Below are 20,458 nucleotides of genomic sequence, written 5' to 3' on the forward strand. Positions count from 1 at the left end.
TATTGTTAAATATTACAAAAAAAAAAATAGTTTGTTAAAGGAGACCTATTATTCCCCTTTTTACAATGTAATATAAGTCTCAGATGTCCCCAGAATGTGTCTGTGAAGTTTTGTCTCAAAACACCCCACAGATCATTGATTATATTATTTTTTGAAAATGCCCATTTGAGTGGAAGCAGAAACGTATGCATTTTGTGCATGTCTCTTTAAATGCAAATGAGCTACTGCTCCCCACCCACTTTTCCAGAATAGGGCTATGCCTTTATCTTTTTATCAGAGTATCTCAGATAATTTGATAAAAAAAAAAAAAAAAAAAAGGTTGGTTTTGATTATCATGTCTATCGTGCTAAAATCATGCATTTCAAAGCCATATGGTTGAAACTTCTGATACAGGGTTTTCAGAGCACACACATCCAAAGCACACACACAGAAAGTGTGCAGCCCATGATAGAACAGTTAGCATGCTTTGCTCAAACTTTTGCGATGGCATTAGAACTGGTAGACCGTTATCGCTTGCAAAAACTACAGTAAATGGTGGCGCCGTGGGTGGATAGGTACAGATTTAGGGGCATTAATATCATAATAATAAAATAATAAAATCTGAGTAGCTCGTTTTTTTACATGCTTGCAAAGAAAGGCTTAGCAAAACAAAGTTACTCTGTTGTACTTTCTCACATTTTCTGGGTTGGTAGATACACTGGGGACCCGATTATAGCACTTAGGGCGAGAAGTCCACTTCCAGAACAACAGTTTACAGATAATGTACTCACCCCCTTGTTATCCAACATGTTCATGTCTTTCTTTCTTCAGTCGTAAAGAAATTAAGTTTTTTGAGGAAAACATTTAGGGATTTTTCTCCATATAATGGACTGATATGGTGCCCCGAGTTTGAACTTCCAAAATGCAGTTTAAATGAGGCTTCAAACGATCCCAAATGTGGTTGTAAATGATCCCAGCCAAGAAAGAAGGGTCTTATCTAGTGAAACGATCGGTTATTTTCATAAAAATAATACAATTTACTTTTTAATGTCAAATGCTCATCTCGTCTTGTCTTCCCGACCTCTGTTTTTTCCAGTTCATGACAGTTAGGGTATGTCGAAAAACTCCCATCTCATGTTCTTCCTAAACTTCAAAATCGCCCTATATCGCTGTTTTACCTTTTTTGTTAAGGGGTGTTTGATCTTCTTTGCATGTTCACTTTGCAAAGACTGTGTTGGAACTTCTGCAGTGATGTAGGATGATTTTGAAACGATTTTTGAAGTTGAGGGAGAAAATATGACTGGAGTTTTTCGACATACCCTAACTGTCTTGAGCCAGAGTACACAGAGTTCAATGAAAGCGAGACAAGACGAGCATTTAAGATTAAAAAGTATTTAAATTGTATTTTTTTAATGAAAATAACCGATCGTTTTGCTAGATAAGACCCTTCTTCCTCGGCTGGGATCATTTACAACCGCATTTGGGATCGTTTGAAGCCTCATTTAAACAGCATTTTGGAAGTTCAAACTTGGGGCACCATATCAGTCCATTATATGGAGAAAAATCCTGAAATGTTTTCTTCAAAAAACACAATTTCTTTACGACTGAAGAAAGAAAGACCTGAACATCTTAGATTACAAGGGGGTGAGTGCATTATCTGTAAATTGTTGTTCTGGAAGTGGACTTCTCCTTTAAACACAGAACAGTCAGATTTTCATGATATGTTATATATTATACTAAAACTAATGTTAATAAATGCCACTACTTGGTAAAAAAGTAAACAATCTATAGAAATACCATAAGCAGCACAACACTACAAGTCAAAGCTAAATCCCTCCAATCTCCCACTGTAAACTCTAAAAGAAACACATTCGGAGGTAAAATAAGAGATTAAAGGGTTTTTTTTTTTTTGGAGTGGAAACACCTGAGAAGCAGGAGACAATTTAGTCTCATTGCTGCGTAGGAGAATCAATTAAAAACTCTAATTTTCTGTCTTATAGATTTGGTCCCTAGTAAAATTTACATGGAATCTTATAAGTAGACACTTTCAATCTCGAATTAAGAGTTTTAGTAGAGATCCACGAGCAGATTACAGCAGTGCTTGCCTGCCGTTTACATCATTTACTGTAGCTCCACTACGCTCTGAAATCTCCATTTCTCACTGAAGGGCAAAAGGGATGCACTGGACACATTTGCAGGGGAGACACGTGTCTGTATTTTTTCTTCCTGGATGGACCAGGTGTTGCATTCAGATTCCCCTTGAAAGTTGTCCTTTGTCATGCCCTATGTTTTCCTTTTTTTTTACAAAATCATTTTGATGAAATGATGGCCAGTGCCAAAGTGTCAGGGAGGTGCATCTGGGGTTGATGTCACAAACGGTGGAGGGCGGAGCCAGGCTCCTCCCTTCGAATGTGTCCGTCGTTTTACTGTAATATAGGGTGACTCCAAATCAAATTAGTCATCCCAGCGGTACAGTTCATTACCCTTGTGGGTCGCCTCATAGAAAATCAAGACAGAGAATCCATAACGGCATGTGGAATAACCCCCCCGTCCTCTGTCGGGCTTGTGTGTGTGTGTGTCCGTCCCTTCGCACGCTTCTCCGAAGAAGGGTTCGCCTGAACGCACAAGCCGCCAGAGTAAATGTGAATTACTCAGGAGGACAGATCAGCTTTTGGAGAGAGCGAGAGAGAGAGAGAGAGAGAATGAGGGGGGTACTGATTGTACTTTACACGGATAACAGACATTCCATCTTCTCCATTTCCCTCGGGAATGCATCTAACAGTGAACGGGAGACAGAGAGAGAGATGGATGAAAAGAGAGAGAGTAGGGCTCAGAAGGGGCTGCAAATGCTGGTGATTCACTTGAGCGGAGTTGCGTGAGGAGGCGGCGCGGGGCAGGCTGAAGGTTTGGGGGGTTGGGAAGGCGGGAAGATGCTAGACAGGAAAAGCACATTGTCAGATATGATCAGCTCGGTTGGGCCCGTGGCCAGAGACATCTCCAGAAGCCGCGTCAGAGCTCTCGGAGCACAGACTCATCCTTCTGATCACCTGAAAAAACCTCCAATTTCTCAGCGACTAAAATAAGCTGTCGGTTTTGTTTGAGCCTTTCAGGTTTTGTCTGTGTGATGAATGGGAATTTATTAAGAGGGCTGCGGGATGCGGGATTGTTTGATGCCTGTCTGTTAGCCAGATGCGGTAGCGAGCGAGCATCTATGCACTTCAGACAGGTCTTCAGGAGGGAAAAGCCATATGTCTTCATTTCAAGGCTTTTTCGAGGTTGTCATTGGTCATTAGGATGTGTGGCCCCTCTCGTTTCTCAACTCCCTGCTATTCAAACAAGAAAGAGCCATTTGTTTTGACGTGCCATCTGCATGATTCGCTTTCCCTCCAGCCTTGTCGATAATCATGACGGGCTGACATTTATTTCATTTTCATTTTTGTCTTTGAACACCCTGCATCAAAGACACCCAGCGCACGGTGCACATCCAAAACAAATGGCTTTGAAATTGGCCCAAACGGATGTCAAAGAACAACGGAATGACCCCATCATCGCAGGTTCACATCTGTGCAAATGCACATCTGGAGGAAAACAGCTGTTTTGCTACAGACGAGACATACTTCAATGGAGCAACGTGATGCTGTTTTTCAGTGGTGTATTCAAAAGCCGTCTGCTTGTGTGCTTGTGACTAGACAGCAGAATAAACCAAACTTTTGAGTCTCAGGAAAATTGCCCTGAAAGCTTTGGTAAAAAGACAGTTGCTAAAGATGATGGCAGGTACAGAAAGAATGCAGACCTGAGGGTTCTGTTTGTATGGAAATGTAAGTGATGCAACGCTGTTCTTTCCAACAATAATGTTTGTTCTTTTCAAGTGTGTCTAAAATCTAGAATAAAAGGACAATGGAATGCACCGACGATTGTATGGACAGATGACAAAAATCAACATTTTTTACAAGGCTCTAAAAAAGCAACTGGAAAGCAAACCTATTATAATGCTTTCGTGGCTATTGCATATACAGTACTGTGCAAAAGTTTTAGGCCACTAGTATTTTCACCAGCTAAAAAATGGTTTAAAGCAAGTTATTTCTATCTTTTGCTGTAGTGTGTCAGTAAAAATATTGGTTTACATTTCCAAACGTTCCGTTTGCCATTAATTGTAATAATCTAGTGAGATTTTTGTTTGCACAAGGAGTCTGACAACAGCCAGTGCTCCAAACAGAGATCTGATCTCACCATCATCCAGTCTGTCTCTGGAATGACGTGAAGAAACAGAAAAACTGAGACAGACTAAATCCAAAAGAACTGTGGCAACATCTCCAAGCCGTTTCAAGTAACCTACCTGCAAAGCTACCTGAAAAACGATGCACAAGTGCACATAGTGCAAAAGCTGCTTTAAACGCAAAGGATGCTTATTTATTTTAATTAATAGAAGTTCTTTGATAAAGAAAATCTATTTATGACATTGTTTTTGAAAGCATCCTCATTTTATGTGCCTAACTGTCTAAAAATTTTAACAGTACTGTAGCTTTGTAGGTATAGGTCTTTTAAAGCATCTTGGAGATGTTGCCACAGTTCTTCTGGATTTAGTCTGTCTCTGTTTTTTCTGTTTCTTAAGACAGACTGGATTGAATGATGGAGAGATCAGATCTCTGTTTGCACAAGGAGTCTGACAACAGCCTGTGCTCCATACAAAAATCTCACTGGATTATTATAATTAATGGCAAAATGAATGTTTAGAAATACATACTGATATACTACAGCAAAAGACGAATTAACTGACTTTAAACCATTTTTAGCTGATGAAAATACTAGTGGCCTAAGACTTTTGCACAGTACTGTATATATATCAGCGAATTAGAATGGTTTCTGAAGGCTCATGTGACACTAAAGACTGGAGAAAAGGCTGATGAAAATTCAGCTTTGCCAGCACAAGAGTAAATTAGATTTTAAAACATATTAAAAATAGAAAACAGTCCCTTTAAACTGTAATAATATTTCACAACACTACAGTTTTTACACTATTTTTCATAAAAAGCACCTTTGGTGAGCATAAGAAACCAATGTTTTGATTGCCTAATATTTCTCCCTATAAGGAAAATAAATGCTTAGTAATAATGAGAACCTGAGAATTGTTGGGTGTGGTTTATTAATGCAATTAGGTCTTTAGTGGGTGTGGCTATTGAACTCCCACCTCAATCTGCAGCAGTGCTTCTTCTCTTTGCCTCAGGATCTCCACATCTTCTTCACTGATCTCTGATAGGAATGCTTGTCCATCACCCTCAACACTCTCCCCAGCTCCGAACAACGGCCCTTCTTCAACCAGTTCACTGAATGGAGTTTGTAGGCTCTATTCACACATAAACACAAATACACACACACAGAAAAGAGAGAGAACATTTCTTAAACTTTTTAAGAGTACGTACAATGTTCAGATTCAGCACTATATGAGCTAAATGGTTTAGTACAGCATATGTATATATATCAAGGGTGTATCCTCCGAGGAGCCAAGCAGGCAGTATCTATTCAAAATATTGGAAGGGAAAAAATTTGTAGTACAAAAATAAAATAAAGCGTATCTCTCTCGCGTCCCCTGAGCCCATTAAGTTTTAACAGACCCCCTAAAGCTTTGCAGTGACTTTGTTAGGGGGTAATTGAGAATGACTGAAGGAAAGTCATGTGAGAGGAAGCAATGCCTCCATCGAGATATGATTGTATATGACTGCGATAAATCCCATCTCGTGTTTGTGCGCATTTGCGAATCAGTCTGAATGAACAAAATAATGCTGTTAATGGGACAATTCATTTTAAAAAGCAATTAAACAACTCACACAATTAGATTAAGTCTAAAATAAGACTTAAAATGGCACAAAAATGTGATCTGTGGGAGTTTTTAGTAAGTAATCAGCTAATTTACTTTAAATTTCAAGTAAATCTCAGTGTCTGTGACCACTATTTACCAATCTTTGATGATTGGTGATCCAAAAAAGAATAATAAATAATAATTAAAAAAAAAAAAAAAACAGTTAAAAGTTAACTATTAAAAATAATAGTGGAACATAAGTTTACAAATAAAGTATATTATTTGAATTGTTACTGGCTTGAGTTGCTATTTTGGAATAAATGTAAATTGCTTAAAAACACTACCATTTTGATTGAGATTCATACATATATACACCAATCAAGACATAAAATTATGACCGCCTTCCTAATATTGTGTTGGTCCCCATTTTGCTGCAAAAACAGCCCTGACCCGTCGAGGCATGAACTTCACTAGACCACTGAAGATGTGCTGTAGCATCAGGCACCAAGATGTTAGCAGCAGATCCTTGGAGGCCAAGTCAACACCTCAAACTCATTGTTGCGTTCCTTAAACCAGTGGTTTTCAATCCTGGTCCTGGGGACCCACCGCTCTGCACATTTTGTATGTCTCTCTTATCTGACACACTTAGTTCAGTACATAGATCTCTCTCCTAACGAGCTCATGATTTGAATCAGGTGTGGTAAATACGAGAGACACACAAAATGTGCAAAGCGGTGGGTCTCCAAGACCAGGATTAAAAAGCAAAGCCTTAAACCATTCCAGAACCATTTTGCTTTGTGGTAGGGCGGTAGTTTTCAAACCGGTCCTGCGAGCACCCCCAACACTGCACGTTTTCTGTGTCTCCCTCATCTATCACACCTGATTCAACTTATCAGCTCATTAGTAGAGACAGCAAGACCTGAAATGGGTGTGTCAGATATGAGAGACCTACAAAATGTGAATTGTTGGGGGTGCTCGCAGGACCAGTTTGAAAACCACTGTGGTAGAGCGCATTATCCTGCTGAAAGAGGTCACGGCCAGCAGGGAATAGCATTTCCATGAAATAGTGTGCATGGTCTGCAACAATGCTTAGGTTGGTGGTACGTGTCAAGGTAACATCCACAATGATGGCAGAACTCAAGGTTTCCCAACAGAACATTGTCCAAAGCATCACACTGCCTCTGCTGGCTTGCCCTTTTCCCACGGACCCTTTTCACAAGACTGTGATGATGCGTTTCAACGTATCAACAGTCATCATAATCATAAATCCTTGAAAGTTTTTAGTGTTTTGATTTTTGAAAAAATATATGAAGAGTTCAGTTGCAAAACCCGCTAAATGCCATCTCGGTCAAAAATGAGATAATGATACTGAGTGAATGCTCCTGACACATAGTACATGTCCATCAAATACTTTTAATTCAAACTCGCTAAATTTCAGCCTCAGCCCAATCAGAAGTGCCAGTATACTTACAAGTATACAAGAAACCTATATAAAGTAGCCAGAAAGAAATGCTAATTTTAAAGAAATACGTCAGATGGATTTACCTGGTTTTGCATCTGAACTCTTCATATGTACATTTACAACAGTATACTTTGTATTATCTGACCTTTCCATCAAGTTAGAAAAAACTAATGCTGATGCGAGGGTGTTTCTAAGGCAGTGTCAATGGGAGGGACAATAAATTGGAAATTGTTCTCTCTTCTGACTGCCAATATCAGTCTCGCTCAATTTTTTCCCTTTGATTGAAAGTCTGGAAGACAACATCGTGAAGTTTTTCTTTTGCTATTTGAGCAAATGGGAATGCAAATAAATATATTTGTGGTACTCCCCCATTCACTGCTCTCGAATTTTACCCAACTGTGACGACTTCCGTTACGAGAAACCCAGAAATGTAAGAAAGGTCCATTATGCATCCTGGTGCCTTGTGTTCCCCAGGTAAGCGACGCACATGCACCCGGCCATCCACGTGAAAAAAACATGATTCATCAGACCAGGTCACATTCTTCCATTGCTCTGTGGTCCTGTTCTGATGCTCACGTGCCCACCGTTGGCACTTTCGGCAGTGGACAGGGGTCAGTATGGGCACCCTGACTGGTCTGCTGCTATGTAGACTCATACGCAACAAACTGCGATGCATGGTGTATTCTGACACCTTTCCATCAGAACCAGCATTAACTTCTTGGGCAATCTGAGCTGCAGTAGCTCCTCTTTTGGATCGGACCACACGGACCAACTTTCGCTCCCCATGTGCATCAATGAGTCTTATCTGCCCATGATCCTGTCACCGTTTCACCACTGTTCCTTCCTTGGACCACTAGCCATCACAATTTGGCCCTTGACAAACTCGCTCAATCCTTAGGCTTGCCCATTTTTAACACATCAACTTGTTATCCCACATCAACATGTTATCCCGCCTTAACAGGTACCGTGATGAAGAGCTAATCAATGTCATACACTTCACCTGTCAGTGGTCATAATGTTATGCCTGATTGGGGTACTGTATGTATAATATACACAGACACCAGTTTGTTCTTTAGTTTCACTTGAAGTACACTGGGGCCTTAAGGTCAGTTGACCTCTTTAAGTTTCTCTCTAGACAGCTACATCATAAAAATTATTTCTTGCAGTTATTCTAACATTAATTTTAAAGTATACCATAGTAGTATGTAATAAAATGATGATCTTTGCACATGCCCTGAATACTCAGTGACCTCAGACCCGCCTCTGCTAAGATCAGATCATCAGAGGATCAGAGCACTTGCGGATGTTTACAGACATCAGACCTGACTTTGGTGAAACTTCTATATCAGAAGTGACACAACTTTCCTTGAGATCCATTTGTAAACATCTTATATAACAGCAAAGCACTGACATTTCACGGCTGTGGAGAATATAATACAATGATAATGACTCGCCACCTCATACTGAAGCGAAAGAATTGCAAAGGAAGCGCCCGCCGTCTTTGTTAGTCATTTAGGCTGAACTCTCTGTCAGCCTGAAGGTTGAAGAGGTGGGAGTTGGTCACTTAGAGAGAGCCACATTGATCTGCTAATTTCTCAACTTGCATATGCATGACATCGATAAAGGCCCGAGGCACGCTATTATTTTTTGCCATGTGTTGGATGACTCATTGTATTCTTCCCTCTCAGAATTAGCACATCCAATACATCTCGGTCCAGCACAATGCCACTCTGAGAACATCATCATCTTCGCACGATTGTTGCCGTCCCACTCACTGAGGATATCATTGTCTGTTAGGTCATAGAGTGGCTTGTAGTTGGAGTTTTTCGCATCTACTGACAAGATCTACAACATAAATTATCCTTTAATCTGTATCTTGGATAAATAATTTGCCCTGAAATTTAGTCTAAAGCTGTGAATTTTAATTTTACCTCTTTAAAAAATAAGTCCATTACCATTATATTCCTTCAAAAATGTTAAAAATGTCTTATTTCAAATTTAGACTACATGCAGCACAATGAAATTTGCTCTGAATTTCCTCAAAATATTAGAGTTACAAGATGTGTTCATATGTGACTCCCTATAAGAAACAGAGGGGGGTCTCCTATAAAGTCAACGGATCCAAATCACATTAAGTCATAGGATAAGCATGACTCATTCAAGACGAGATATTCCCAGTTTAAGACGTTTATTCAGAAATGTCTTAGTAATCGAAATTCTTTGGAGTATAAGTGCTATTATGTAATGTACCTATGCTTTGAAGGCTTCCACTCATATCGCAGTAACTTTAATACATATTTTTTACAAAGTTTTTTCAAATACAAGTGCTTAAAGCTGATAAATGGTTTAATTATAGCAAAGAGTAAGTTATTTACATTAGTGGAGCCATTTTTTTCCGCCAATCAATCCAAAGACAGCACCCTGACCCTTCTCTTCTTTTGAAATGATAGGTCTGAGTACATTTCTGAGTTTTTTTTTCTTTTGTCAGAAGAGCAAAAGGTTAAACAAGTGAGAAAGACAATTATTTTTCTTCTCTAATTCTTAGTGGGAATTCAAAGTGGGAACTCTAGACTTGTGCCAACACATTCAGATTTAAATTAGTGCAACTAGCGTTAAACACTTTTCTATTATTTTTGTATGCTGACCCATATTGAGGGATGCAATGAAAGTTTGAAAATGGAAAACACAAGAATATCCACCCAAACGTGAATGAATAACACTAAACACATTTAACAGATTGATGAGAAGTAATTCCTTTAACACAAAGTTAGTTTGTCTGTAGCCTGTTTGCCGTAGCACTCAATAAGCTATGGAATCCTGTTTCTGCCTCAGGTAATTGTGAGATAAGGTTTATAATAAAGAGTTAAAATTGCTATATAAAGTCACTTTTACAGGAAAGAAAAAATAACAATCAGCACATTATTATTTATATTCCACGCAGTGGGAAGTGAGCCAATAACAAATTACACTTGATGTTGAGAAATTCATTGAAACATATGGATTTGCTTTAATAAAAGTCTATACCGCTGTGATTTTTCCATTCACAATAGTGAGTCACGTTCATGAATCATCTTACAGATTGCCGGTGCTGATAACAAACCCTGTTCTCTTCTAAACCTGAAAAAAAAAAAGACTCCGGCAGAACCTGGCAATCAAACAACTCCTTAATAACGTCTTACTCTTGACTAACAACTCAGCATGTTGTTTGTTTTGGATGTGTTCTTGGCGTTCATATTAGAACTACACATTCTGTTTGATTGCTCTGGTCGGGTGTTTCCAGGGGGGATTGTGGAAGGAGACGGAAGATCAGAGACATTGCCGCAGGTGACAGAGTCTCACATAAAAGCGGCGTCTCTAGAGAGCGACAGGAGGGAAGGGAATAGAATAAGAGAGGATTTTAACAGACCTGAGTCTGTAAGACAGGAGCGTGCATGTATGTGCTATAGACGCATACCAGCTGAGTCTATCTGAGCTGCTGTTGTACTGCAGGTAATATTAAACACAATTCCTATCATTCAGTCAACTTTTTCAATCATCAGTGCATCCTTGAGCCAACTCAGATGAACTGAAAATTGAAGTTTGATGGAATCTGAAAAAAGCTGTGGTGATGGAGATGTCCGTTTTAGTGCGTTTCATCAAATGAAACTCCTCCAATGAGAGTAAACATCACTAGGACTGTCATCTGTGGTCTGGTTTCGTCTCCACAAGATGTTTTCTTTTTGTTCTCACAGTGAAATGCAATTTAAGATATCACTTGTTCTGAAACAAACTGGAGAAATTTGGGGTTAAAGGAATAGTTTCAAAAATGACAAATTTCTCACCATTTTCCTGCCTTCATGTCACTACAAACCTGTACGACTTAGGGCCAGTTTTACTAAACGGTGCAAATTAGCACAAGAGCGCAATTCCAAAACAGCCCAGATGGGAGGGGAAATTTCTGTGGGTGATTTACTAACAATGCACAAATGAAAGAACACGGACGCAACATCTTATTTACATATTGACCAACACAATATACTAAGCACAGTGCAAATTACCATAGTCGCAAATAAAGAATGAAGAAATAAGACGCCACAGTACAAAACAAAAAATAAATAAATGTAGGCCAAAAAAATGAAGGTTTGCTAGAACTATTGTTAGACTTGGTATTGCATGACTCTTGAAGCAAATTAAAAATTGGTTCAGATAATGTTTTCTTCTGGCATTCCAAATAAATTAATACATGTGAATAATCACAACCATTTCAAGTGCAAAATAGTTTAAGAGGTGTTAAATGCCGCAAATCCCAGTAATTTGACGAGCGCAAACTTTAGAAAAATGCATTGCGTGATTCATTTGAATACTTTCCTCCCATAACTTTTGCGTCTGAAAGGGAAACTCCTACTCCTTCTTCACTGCGCGTCTTTAGTAAAACCTGACAGTACAATTTTAATGGCAAAAGGCGATTTGCGCTGGCACAAGCTGTTAATAAAACTGGCCCTTACTTTCTACTGTGGAATGTGTACAGAAAAAAAAATGTAGGTAATGCACACTCTCTCTTTCATATAAAATTAAATTTGGTGCAAAATGAGGGAGAAAAAAAAAAAAAAAAAAAAAAAACGCCATAAAAGTATCATACAAGTCAAATGATAGATTTGTGTCTGTATCCATTTAAACATGACACCTTAATATGTGGCATGCCAGGTTGAGTGTCACATTGTCAAGATGACATCAAACCTGACATGACACATCTAATAGTGCCATGTTAGATTTAAGAAAAAAAATCTTTGGCTTCAGTAGACTTAAATTACACTGCGTAAGTCAATTCTGCCATTAATTACTTACCCTTGTGTCATTCCAAACCCGTAAGAACTGACACTTTCAAGGCTCAGAAAGGACATTGTTAAAATAGTCCATGTGACATTAGTGTTTCAACCTTAATTTTATGAAGCTACTAGAATACTGCATTCTTCTCTTCCGTGTCAGTCTTTGACACGTTCACGAAAGTATCATGACGTGAATGGTTGAAAAAAGTCATGATTTTTGTTTTCTTTGCACACAAAAGGTATTCTCTTAGCGTCATAAAGTCACAAAGAGTCATCGGATGCAAAACTCACTTTTATATGTTGTTTGAACATAAATGTGTGTTGGCAGTGTGTATGTACACAACCACCCTATAATGATAAAAATCCACCAAGTGGTTTTTTTTTTAATCTTTGTAAGTAAAATTATTGTCTGTGTGATGTCACAAAAAAAACAAGGTCACTCCCACCATAGTTGATTGACACGATCGTCTTAACTTAGAGCAGCCCTGAGTGAGCTGAGAACAGTCAGACTGACATTATTTTGACTCTGGTGAAGGGGAAGACAAGAATGTCTCCGATTGAGCGATTAGCTAAAGTAAACATTACGGCTCGTCACCCCATGGAGGAGAGGGGTGGGGCGAGCAGAGCTCATTAGCATTTAAAGGGAAATGCATCAAAACGGCTCATTCTGAAAACAGCTGATTTTGACAAGGTAAAAAGGGTGTTTTTTTTACACTACCACTGAGAAATTGTATTCAAATTATGTTATACACTTTTCATTAAGACCCTAAAGAATTAAAAAAATTCATATTAACTTGTGGAAAATGGGAATCCGATGACCCCTTTACAACAGATGAACCACAGATGTCACATAGACTATTTTATCAATGTCCTTACAATGAAAGGGAAGCAATGTATCATAAATGATAAAAAAATATTGTCAGTGGTGGTAAAAGAGCTAATACAGGAGTTTTTATTCGGAATGATACAAGGGTGAGTTAATGACAGAATTTTCATTTTCAAGTGTTTTGCATAGAGAATGTAGGTCTGTAGAATGTAGAGAATGTAAGTATTTCCTCTTGCAGATCTATATTCTTTCCAGCCCAGGGCTACAATTCCCAAAAGGATCATAAGCCTATAAGTAGATCCTATCGTCACCAATGGTCTCTACGATCAATTTAGCTCACAATGTTTTTGAGAAACGCAGCCCAGATCTTTGACCACCTCATGACCACCTGGGCGACACGTTCTGTCCCACAAGCATAGTGGTTACAAGCAAACTTCATACTGAGGACTGAGGTTTGTAAGTGTCCTGAAGTTCTGACAGTCGATATGTGACTTGCTAGAAAATGAAGTGGTGAGAAAAGAGGGGCATCAAAGAGCTCCTCATCCACACGCAATCACACACGCAGTCACACTCTTTATCTTACTGTCACAGGGATGTCGAAGAGCTCATGAAAGAACAAAGAGGAAGAAGTGGACTCTCTCTGGACTCTGAGATATTGAAGCCCACTCACCTGTTTCCTGTCCTTTTGTGCAGGAGGAAGCAAGGCCCTCGAACGATCTGCAATTTTCTGTCAGAGGAGAGGGGAAAAAATGACATTAATATGCAAATATAGCCAGACATGTGATGGCAGCTGAGCTAAAGAGAAGTTCAATGGATTCTTTTTTCACTGGTGTGCATTATTGCTGCATGAATGGGCTGCACACATACAGTCGAGGAGACTGGGGAATGTTTTAAAACTAAATTTCAAACATACACTGTTGACACTAGTTCAGCACATGCTCAATGGAGTATGGAGTTATTTCTTAGGCAGGAAGGAAAAAAAAACCTTTGAGAGGAAAATAAATATTTTGATATAAAACCTATTTTGAGTATGGCATTTCTGTCTAAAATTATGATGACAATTAATATATTATACATGCTAGCTGTAACTAAGTAATAAAATAAATAAAAAATAAAAACAGTTTATTTTTTTGTAAACAGTGCCATGATGCCCTTTACCAAAAAGCTTTACTGTTCTCTCATCTGTCCGCAATACGTTCTCCCAGAAGGATTGTGGTTTTGAAACAACACTCTTGCTTTTTTATGCCTTTGTGTCAGCAGTGGTGTCCTCCTGCGTCTCCTACCATAGCGTCCCTTTTCATTCAGATGGCGACAGATAGTGTGAGCTGACATTGTTGTACCCTGTGTCTACAGATCAGCTTGAATTTGTTTGCAAGTTAATCTGGGTTCTTTATCCTCCATTCGAACAATACTTTGTTGTAATTTTTCATTAATTTTGCTCTTCTGTCCACATCCAGCTACAGTGCCATGGGCTGTAACAGGAAAATTAAGATCTCTGGAGATGGAGATGGACTTTCCACAATTTTTCTCTCAAATCCACAGACAACTCTTTACACTTTTTTCTTTTCTCCATGCTCAGTATGAAACACAACACAAAGGTTGAGTCAACTTTTCTCCATTTTAACTGGTTGCAAGTGTGATTACTATATTGCACACACTTGTTACTTGCCCCAGGTGTGTCTAAATACAAATTACAGGAGCATCAAATGCTTGAAAAGCAATTATTTCCTACAATTTTGACAAGGTGCCAAAAATTTTGTCCAGTCCTTTTTTGAGTTCTGTGTAAAATTTGATCAAGTTTGACTTTTCTTTTCAGTGTTTTTTTTGTTGTTGCAGTGCAAACAAAAACAATAAGCACTTGAATACCAAAATATTTCCAAATTTTCTGGAACAATTAGAACAATTTATATACTTCAATTTTTTTTTTTTTTTTTTTATTGAAAATTGTTTTTACAACAAATTCATTTTTTTACATAGCTAAAAGAAAAAGGTACCTAATCAGCAATATTAATTAGCATTATTTTAATAGTTATTTCTCATATCAAGTTTGACAGCTGTTGGAGAAACTCTTACAACCCTAATCACGTGTTATTTTGTGAAAAATAAAGGGAAAAAAAAGGGAAATGTTTCTTGTGTACCTTCTGCAGGTCTCCATATCGCTGCACAGAATCTGATAGCTCTGTTTTGAGTCTTGTCAGACGGAGTCTGTCTTGCTGCGAGGAAACAAAATAGCATGATTTTAAAATTGCCGCTGGTTCAGTTTAACATCACCATAACTTTACCGTGACAGCATTTTATTTTTGTCAGTACAAATGCCAGTGTAACTGCTTCATAATATAAACCAACTTCACTGGCTATACTTATAGAAGGATAATTTTTTCCAGAAACAAAAGAAAAATGAGAGATTTAGAGAAGATTTATTTTACCCGTGAAGACCCGCTGATGATGTCAGTGAGTTGTTTAACAAGTTGACTTGTGCTTGTTATGACTTTATTGGTTTGCTGCTGTGTGGAATGTCTGAAAGAGAGGGAGAAGAGCGTGAGGGGTGAAAAGATAGGTAATCATGCTTTACAAACCACAGAAGACGATTCGAAACGATTCATCAACTATCCCAAGGTGCAATGCTCTCCAAGCTGGGCTAGGTTTACAGCCCTATTGGATGGATTAGGCTCAACCAATTAAGTAAATCAATATTAATGACTGTGCGACAGAGGAACAACATGGTGCAGTGAGGGACTGTGTGTCATGGCTGCAGAGCTCAGATGATGTCAGGAAGGCTTTGGGCTCCAGGCAGGAGTCAATCTGCCGCCCCGGAGGAGAAGCAAAGGATTAGACGTTGTGTGCAGAGACGGCAAATCAAGCAGAGGAAAGGTAGCACAATGCAATGAGAAGTTTGCTGTATTGAATGCATTAATAGAGCAGATAAAATCAAGATTGCATAAACTGGGTTTATAGAGGGCAATATTTATGATTGCATAAATAAAACGGAGGAAAGAGAGCAATCCACAGGCCTGCCTAGCAATTGCAAGAGGCTCCAGACCAACAAGGGGCCCTGAAGGGTTACAGAAACAATTCATATTTACTAGATTTCAGGGTTGTGAGCCATTCAGATTTTAATTGAGACAAATTCCAAGTAGATTTAAGAGAACTGAAATTCAAACCAATTCACATTATTAAAACTAGATAAGCAAAGGTTTTCAGATTTTGAATGTTGGCTTGACAAGACAAGTTTCAAGGTTCACTTCCAGAATAAAATTTTTTGATAATTTGTTTACTCACAGTTTTTGAGGTTTTGAGGAAAACAGATTTTTTTCCATATAGTGGACTTTAGTGGGGATCAGTGGGTTGAAGGTCCAAATTGCAGTTCCAATGTAGCTTCAAAGGGCTCTACACGATCCCAGATGAGGTATAAAAATCTAGTCTAGCAAAATGATCGTCCATTTTCTAAAAATATAAATTTATATACTTTTTAACCACAAATGTTCGTCTTGCACTACCTCTGTGATGCGTATGCGTGACTTGACGCATTACGTAATTGAGTTGGAAAGATCACGTGTGGTTAGTTCTTTGTCTGTGTACTCCAGTTCAAAATGGTAGGGTAGAGCGAAAAACTTCTCATTTTCTCTTCAAACTTCAAAATTGTCCGACATTTACCTTTTTTTTTTTTATAAAGGCTGTTTGACTTTCTCTGCATGTTTGCTTTGTAAACACTGGGTCAGTATTTCCGGCTTTGTCACACGTGACTTTTACAAAGTTCCTATGTAATGAGTGAAGTCGAGCCAGTGCGAGACGAGCATTTGTGGTTAAAAAGTATATTTTATCTTTTTGGAAAATGACTGATAGTTTCGCTAGACTAGACTTTTATTCCTCGGCTGGAATCGTGTAGAGCTCTTTGAAGCTGCATTGAAACTGCAATTTGTACTTTCAACACATTTGAATTTCTTTGAACTGAAAAACAATTCATCTTCCTATCATTGTAATCCAAAATCAAATTTGATTTCCTCTTAGGTATGGGCATTTCAATTCAAATTCACATTCATGAATTGAAAGGGAGCCTATTCTTTAATGTTTAAATATATGCTGTTATATGCCAAATAACAATATCAATTTTAGGCACTTTGGAAAGTTGAGAACATGTCGCACGTTGAATCAATGTCTATTTTAAACCATTGACCAATCAAAGCAAAGGGATAAACGCTGTGGGATTTCATGCACCCATAAACGCGCCTTTGGTTCACTTTTATTCCTCCGTCTAGCCGTTTTTAACGCTAGAATGCTTCCTGTGTGAAGGGCCCCTGAGACATCCGTGCCCTGGGTACGTCAATGTCATAATCCATCTCTGGAATGGGGGCGAAAAATGAGAAAACATGGCTTGAGAAAGACCAGGAAGAAGGCAAAATAGAGAGAATTAAAGACACTGAAAACTTGAGCCTGGCTGTACATTATTTGCAGTTCTGAGCTGGATGGAAGATAGAAGGAAAAAAGGGGCCAGCGGGTCAGAAGCTCGTGAACAAATATAATCTCCTGATAGAAATTCCGTTTTCTCCTCATGCGGAGCGGGAAGTTTGGATAAGGCCATTGATTTAGTGTCTGTGCCCTGCTCCGTCTGATCCCTTCCTTTAAAACCCAAACCAAGACCACCGGCCAGAGTGCCTCCTGCTCCCCAGAGATATGTGGCGGCGAACGTGGGGCCCACCTCCCACTCAAATATTGATTTAAAAAGCGAGGAAGGAAACGAGGAGAGAGGCGTCAGGCAGAAACATCTCCCGTGCATTCGTTATGGGTGGGGGCATGTCACTGTCGTTCTCAGTCCACGAGAGAGAAACGAGACCAGTCGAGCGGAAAAGCACCTGTAACAATAGCGGCAGCAGCAGTCGTGCTGTGTGAACAAAAAAGGCAGAGGTCCACACTGAACGTTCTAATCACACGCCAGAGAATAGGGGAACGTGGCTGAGCAGCTCAACCATAAAGCTTGACTTTGGTCACTTTTTTATAACGTGATCAGTCCGTTTCAAGGCTGAACATGAGCAATGACTCACTTCTCGACAGTTCTGCATGCATGGACTCAATATTGCTGGTTGACATTTTTGGAGAGACCATAGTTTCTCCTGCCTAGAAGTATACTACAATGATGACTAAAATGTAAAAACTTATTTTTTTCCTCCCCTCGAGTACTTTTAATTTGAAACCCCCTCCTGGCACTGCTAAATAGGTTGGCGTTGGGTTTTAGGGCACGGCTGACAGTGCCTAGTTGGGTCATTCCCAGGAGTGGTGAATTAATAGCTGATATATGCATCGCTAACAGGTCATCACTTCTCTATAAACTCAACAGACAGCCTTGGTATTGAAGGGGACATGTAATTTTACTTTTACATGTGGTTTGCATATAAATACGTCTCAGCGGCGCATGGACAAAACCACCTTACAATGATAAAAATCAATTCACTCCTTTTTTTTAATCCCAAAAAACAGTTATCAAGCCGTTTTAATTTTCTAAGCAGTATGACATCATACTGCTCAGGCTCCGCCCATGACCGCTGACGGTCCGTCCCATATTAGCATATTTCCTCCCTTAGCCAGTTGTACGCTGCCCGCCATTTTCTTCACACTCGAGCAGCTGTATCGACAACAATGTCTTGTAAGCAATGTAGATGTTTTGAAGTTGGATGTAAAAGTGAACATAAGAGTCTTAATTTTCGACACTGAGGACACAGTGGATCTGTTTTGTTTTTTAATGTTACGTGACACTGAAAAAAATGGAAGAGAGGGGTGGGGTGAGCAGTAGCTCATTATCATTTAAAGAGATATGCACCAAAATGGGTCGCTGTGAATAGAGTTGTTTTTGATGAGGTAAAAAGGTGTTGTTTTACAAGACCACTGAGGAATTTTAAACAAAGTATGTTGCAGACATTTCATAAAGATCCTTCAGAACCACACCAACTTGTGGAAAATGGGCATCTGATGCCCCTTTAAAATAATAGTTCATTGGAAGAGCCGGGACATTTTTTAATATAACTCCAATTGTATTTGTCTGAAAAAAAGAAAATCATATACAACTAGGATGGCTTGAGGGTGAGTAAATCATGGGGTAATTTTCATTTTTATTTGAACTATACCTTTAAGAAGCTGACAGTTTGAAAATCACATGCATCACATGCACCAACACAGCACTGTTTGAGGCACAGACAAGAGGTCAGCGTGGCATCATTTGCATACGTGTTATGCCATTGCCAATGTCACGTTAGCAGTAGTTAACCTGGTGCCTGAAATGCAATTGACTGAAAGAACTGAAGGATATTCAACAAAGAAACAGGCAGAATAGACTAGGGGAAAATAAAAAAGAAAAAAAAAAAAAACAGAAGGACAAGGCCAGACCACAGAAGACTTACTTTGCTCTATTTAAAACCAATTTGAGAAGGAAAGACAGTCCCATGAAGACAAAAAACAGGAAATAAACCTGTGGAGAGAGACATTTTTTTGCAGTCTGTGATAAATAAAAATGTAACTCCTATAAATCGTTTTATAACTCAACAATAATGCCTTGGTTTAGTCACGCCAGTTGTCCAAATAAAGCCCTTTGAAACATTCATGACTCAACCTCATTATATTGCACACTGTGATGCACTGAACACCTTCAATACGCCCTCAATTACAGCTTCCTGTGTTCCCTCAATGGTAACATGTGAAACTCAATATGGCCTACACAGTCTCAAGGGTCGCCACGCAGTGGTGGAAAAGTTCTGTTATTACTCATCCCACGTATTCAAAACCCAGTAGTTTATTTCCCCAAACGCTGTTTAGTCATGGTCCACATTTAGCATGTTTCTTGTCAGTCGAGTCAGCGGAGGAGAATCTGTATCTTCCTCTGCTTTGACTGGCTATGGCCATCTTCAACCTGAAGCCCTGGAGGACTGAACAGAGACTGAGCCACTGCTACAGCTGAGGTGGATTGCTACTGGAGATCATCGACTGAATTGATGAGAAGATGAAAAATGTGGAGGCCAAGGCTGAATAGACACCAAAAGAGATGGTAAAGACAGCATCAGAAGCCATGAAATACTTTCAGATGTTCACTTGCACTCTTTTTATACAGGTCCAGAAAAAAGGGGTTTTCAAAGCAATCCCTGTTGATAAAAAAAAATCATATGCTGGTTAGGTAGGTTTTGAAGCATGGATGCTGGTTTAAGCTGGTCCTTATCTGGTTATGAGCTGGTTTAAGCCGGTCCTTACCTGGTCCTAAGCAGGAGGGACCAACATATGACTTGCTAAGGACCAGCTTGACAGAGCTTAAACCAGATTAAACCAGCATCCGTGCTTCAAAACCTACCAAACCAGCATATGCTGGAGTTCTGCTGTCCTACATAGGTTTAGCTCCAATCCTAATCAAACACACCTGAAATAGCTAATCAAGGTCTTCGGGACTACTAAGGCTACGTTTACATTAATCCGGATACATCTGAAAATGGAGTTTTCATTTAAAATGCTCCCTGTCCACATTGCGTTTTCAAGCGTTTTCCAAAAGTTTCTCATCCACACTGAAATGTCAGAAAATGTTAAATTTGCCTTACTGCGCATATGTAAAACCTTAT

At 39.1% G+C, this 20,458-nt stretch overlaps 1 protein-coding gene across 7 annotated transcripts in view; it reads right to left on the reverse strand.

The window, feature by feature from the left end:
- tsnare1 (T-SNARE Domain Containing 1) overlaps window positions 1–20,458 on the reverse strand; it is a 250,043-nt gene that overhangs the window by 150,780 nt on the left and 78,805 nt on the right. For all 7 annotated transcript variants that reach the window (XR_007829269.1, XM_051130353.1, XM_051130351.1 and 4 more), the window contains exons 5-8: window positions 15,296–15,386; window positions 15,008–15,082; window positions 13,540–13,596; window positions 5,168–5,323 (exon numbers count right to left, since the gene is read on the reverse strand). Coding sequence is in view for 6 of the 7 variants with exons in the window: in XM_051130353.1 (XP_050986310.1) it covers window positions 5,168–5,323; window positions 13,540–13,596; window positions 15,008–15,082; window positions 15,296–15,386 (379 nt within the window). In the remaining variant the exon portion in view is untranslated. The remainder of the gene's footprint in view (window positions 1–5,167; window positions 5,324–13,539; window positions 13,597–15,007; window positions 15,083–15,295; window positions 15,387–20,458) is intronic.

Source organism: Labeo rohita, chromosome 16 (genome assembly GCF_022985175.1).
Source record: "Labeo rohita strain BAU-BD-2019 chromosome 16, IGBB_LRoh.1.0, whole genome shotgun sequence".
Classification (NCBI taxonomy): domain Eukaryota; kingdom Metazoa; phylum Chordata; class Actinopteri; order Cypriniformes; family Cyprinidae; genus Labeo; species Labeo rohita.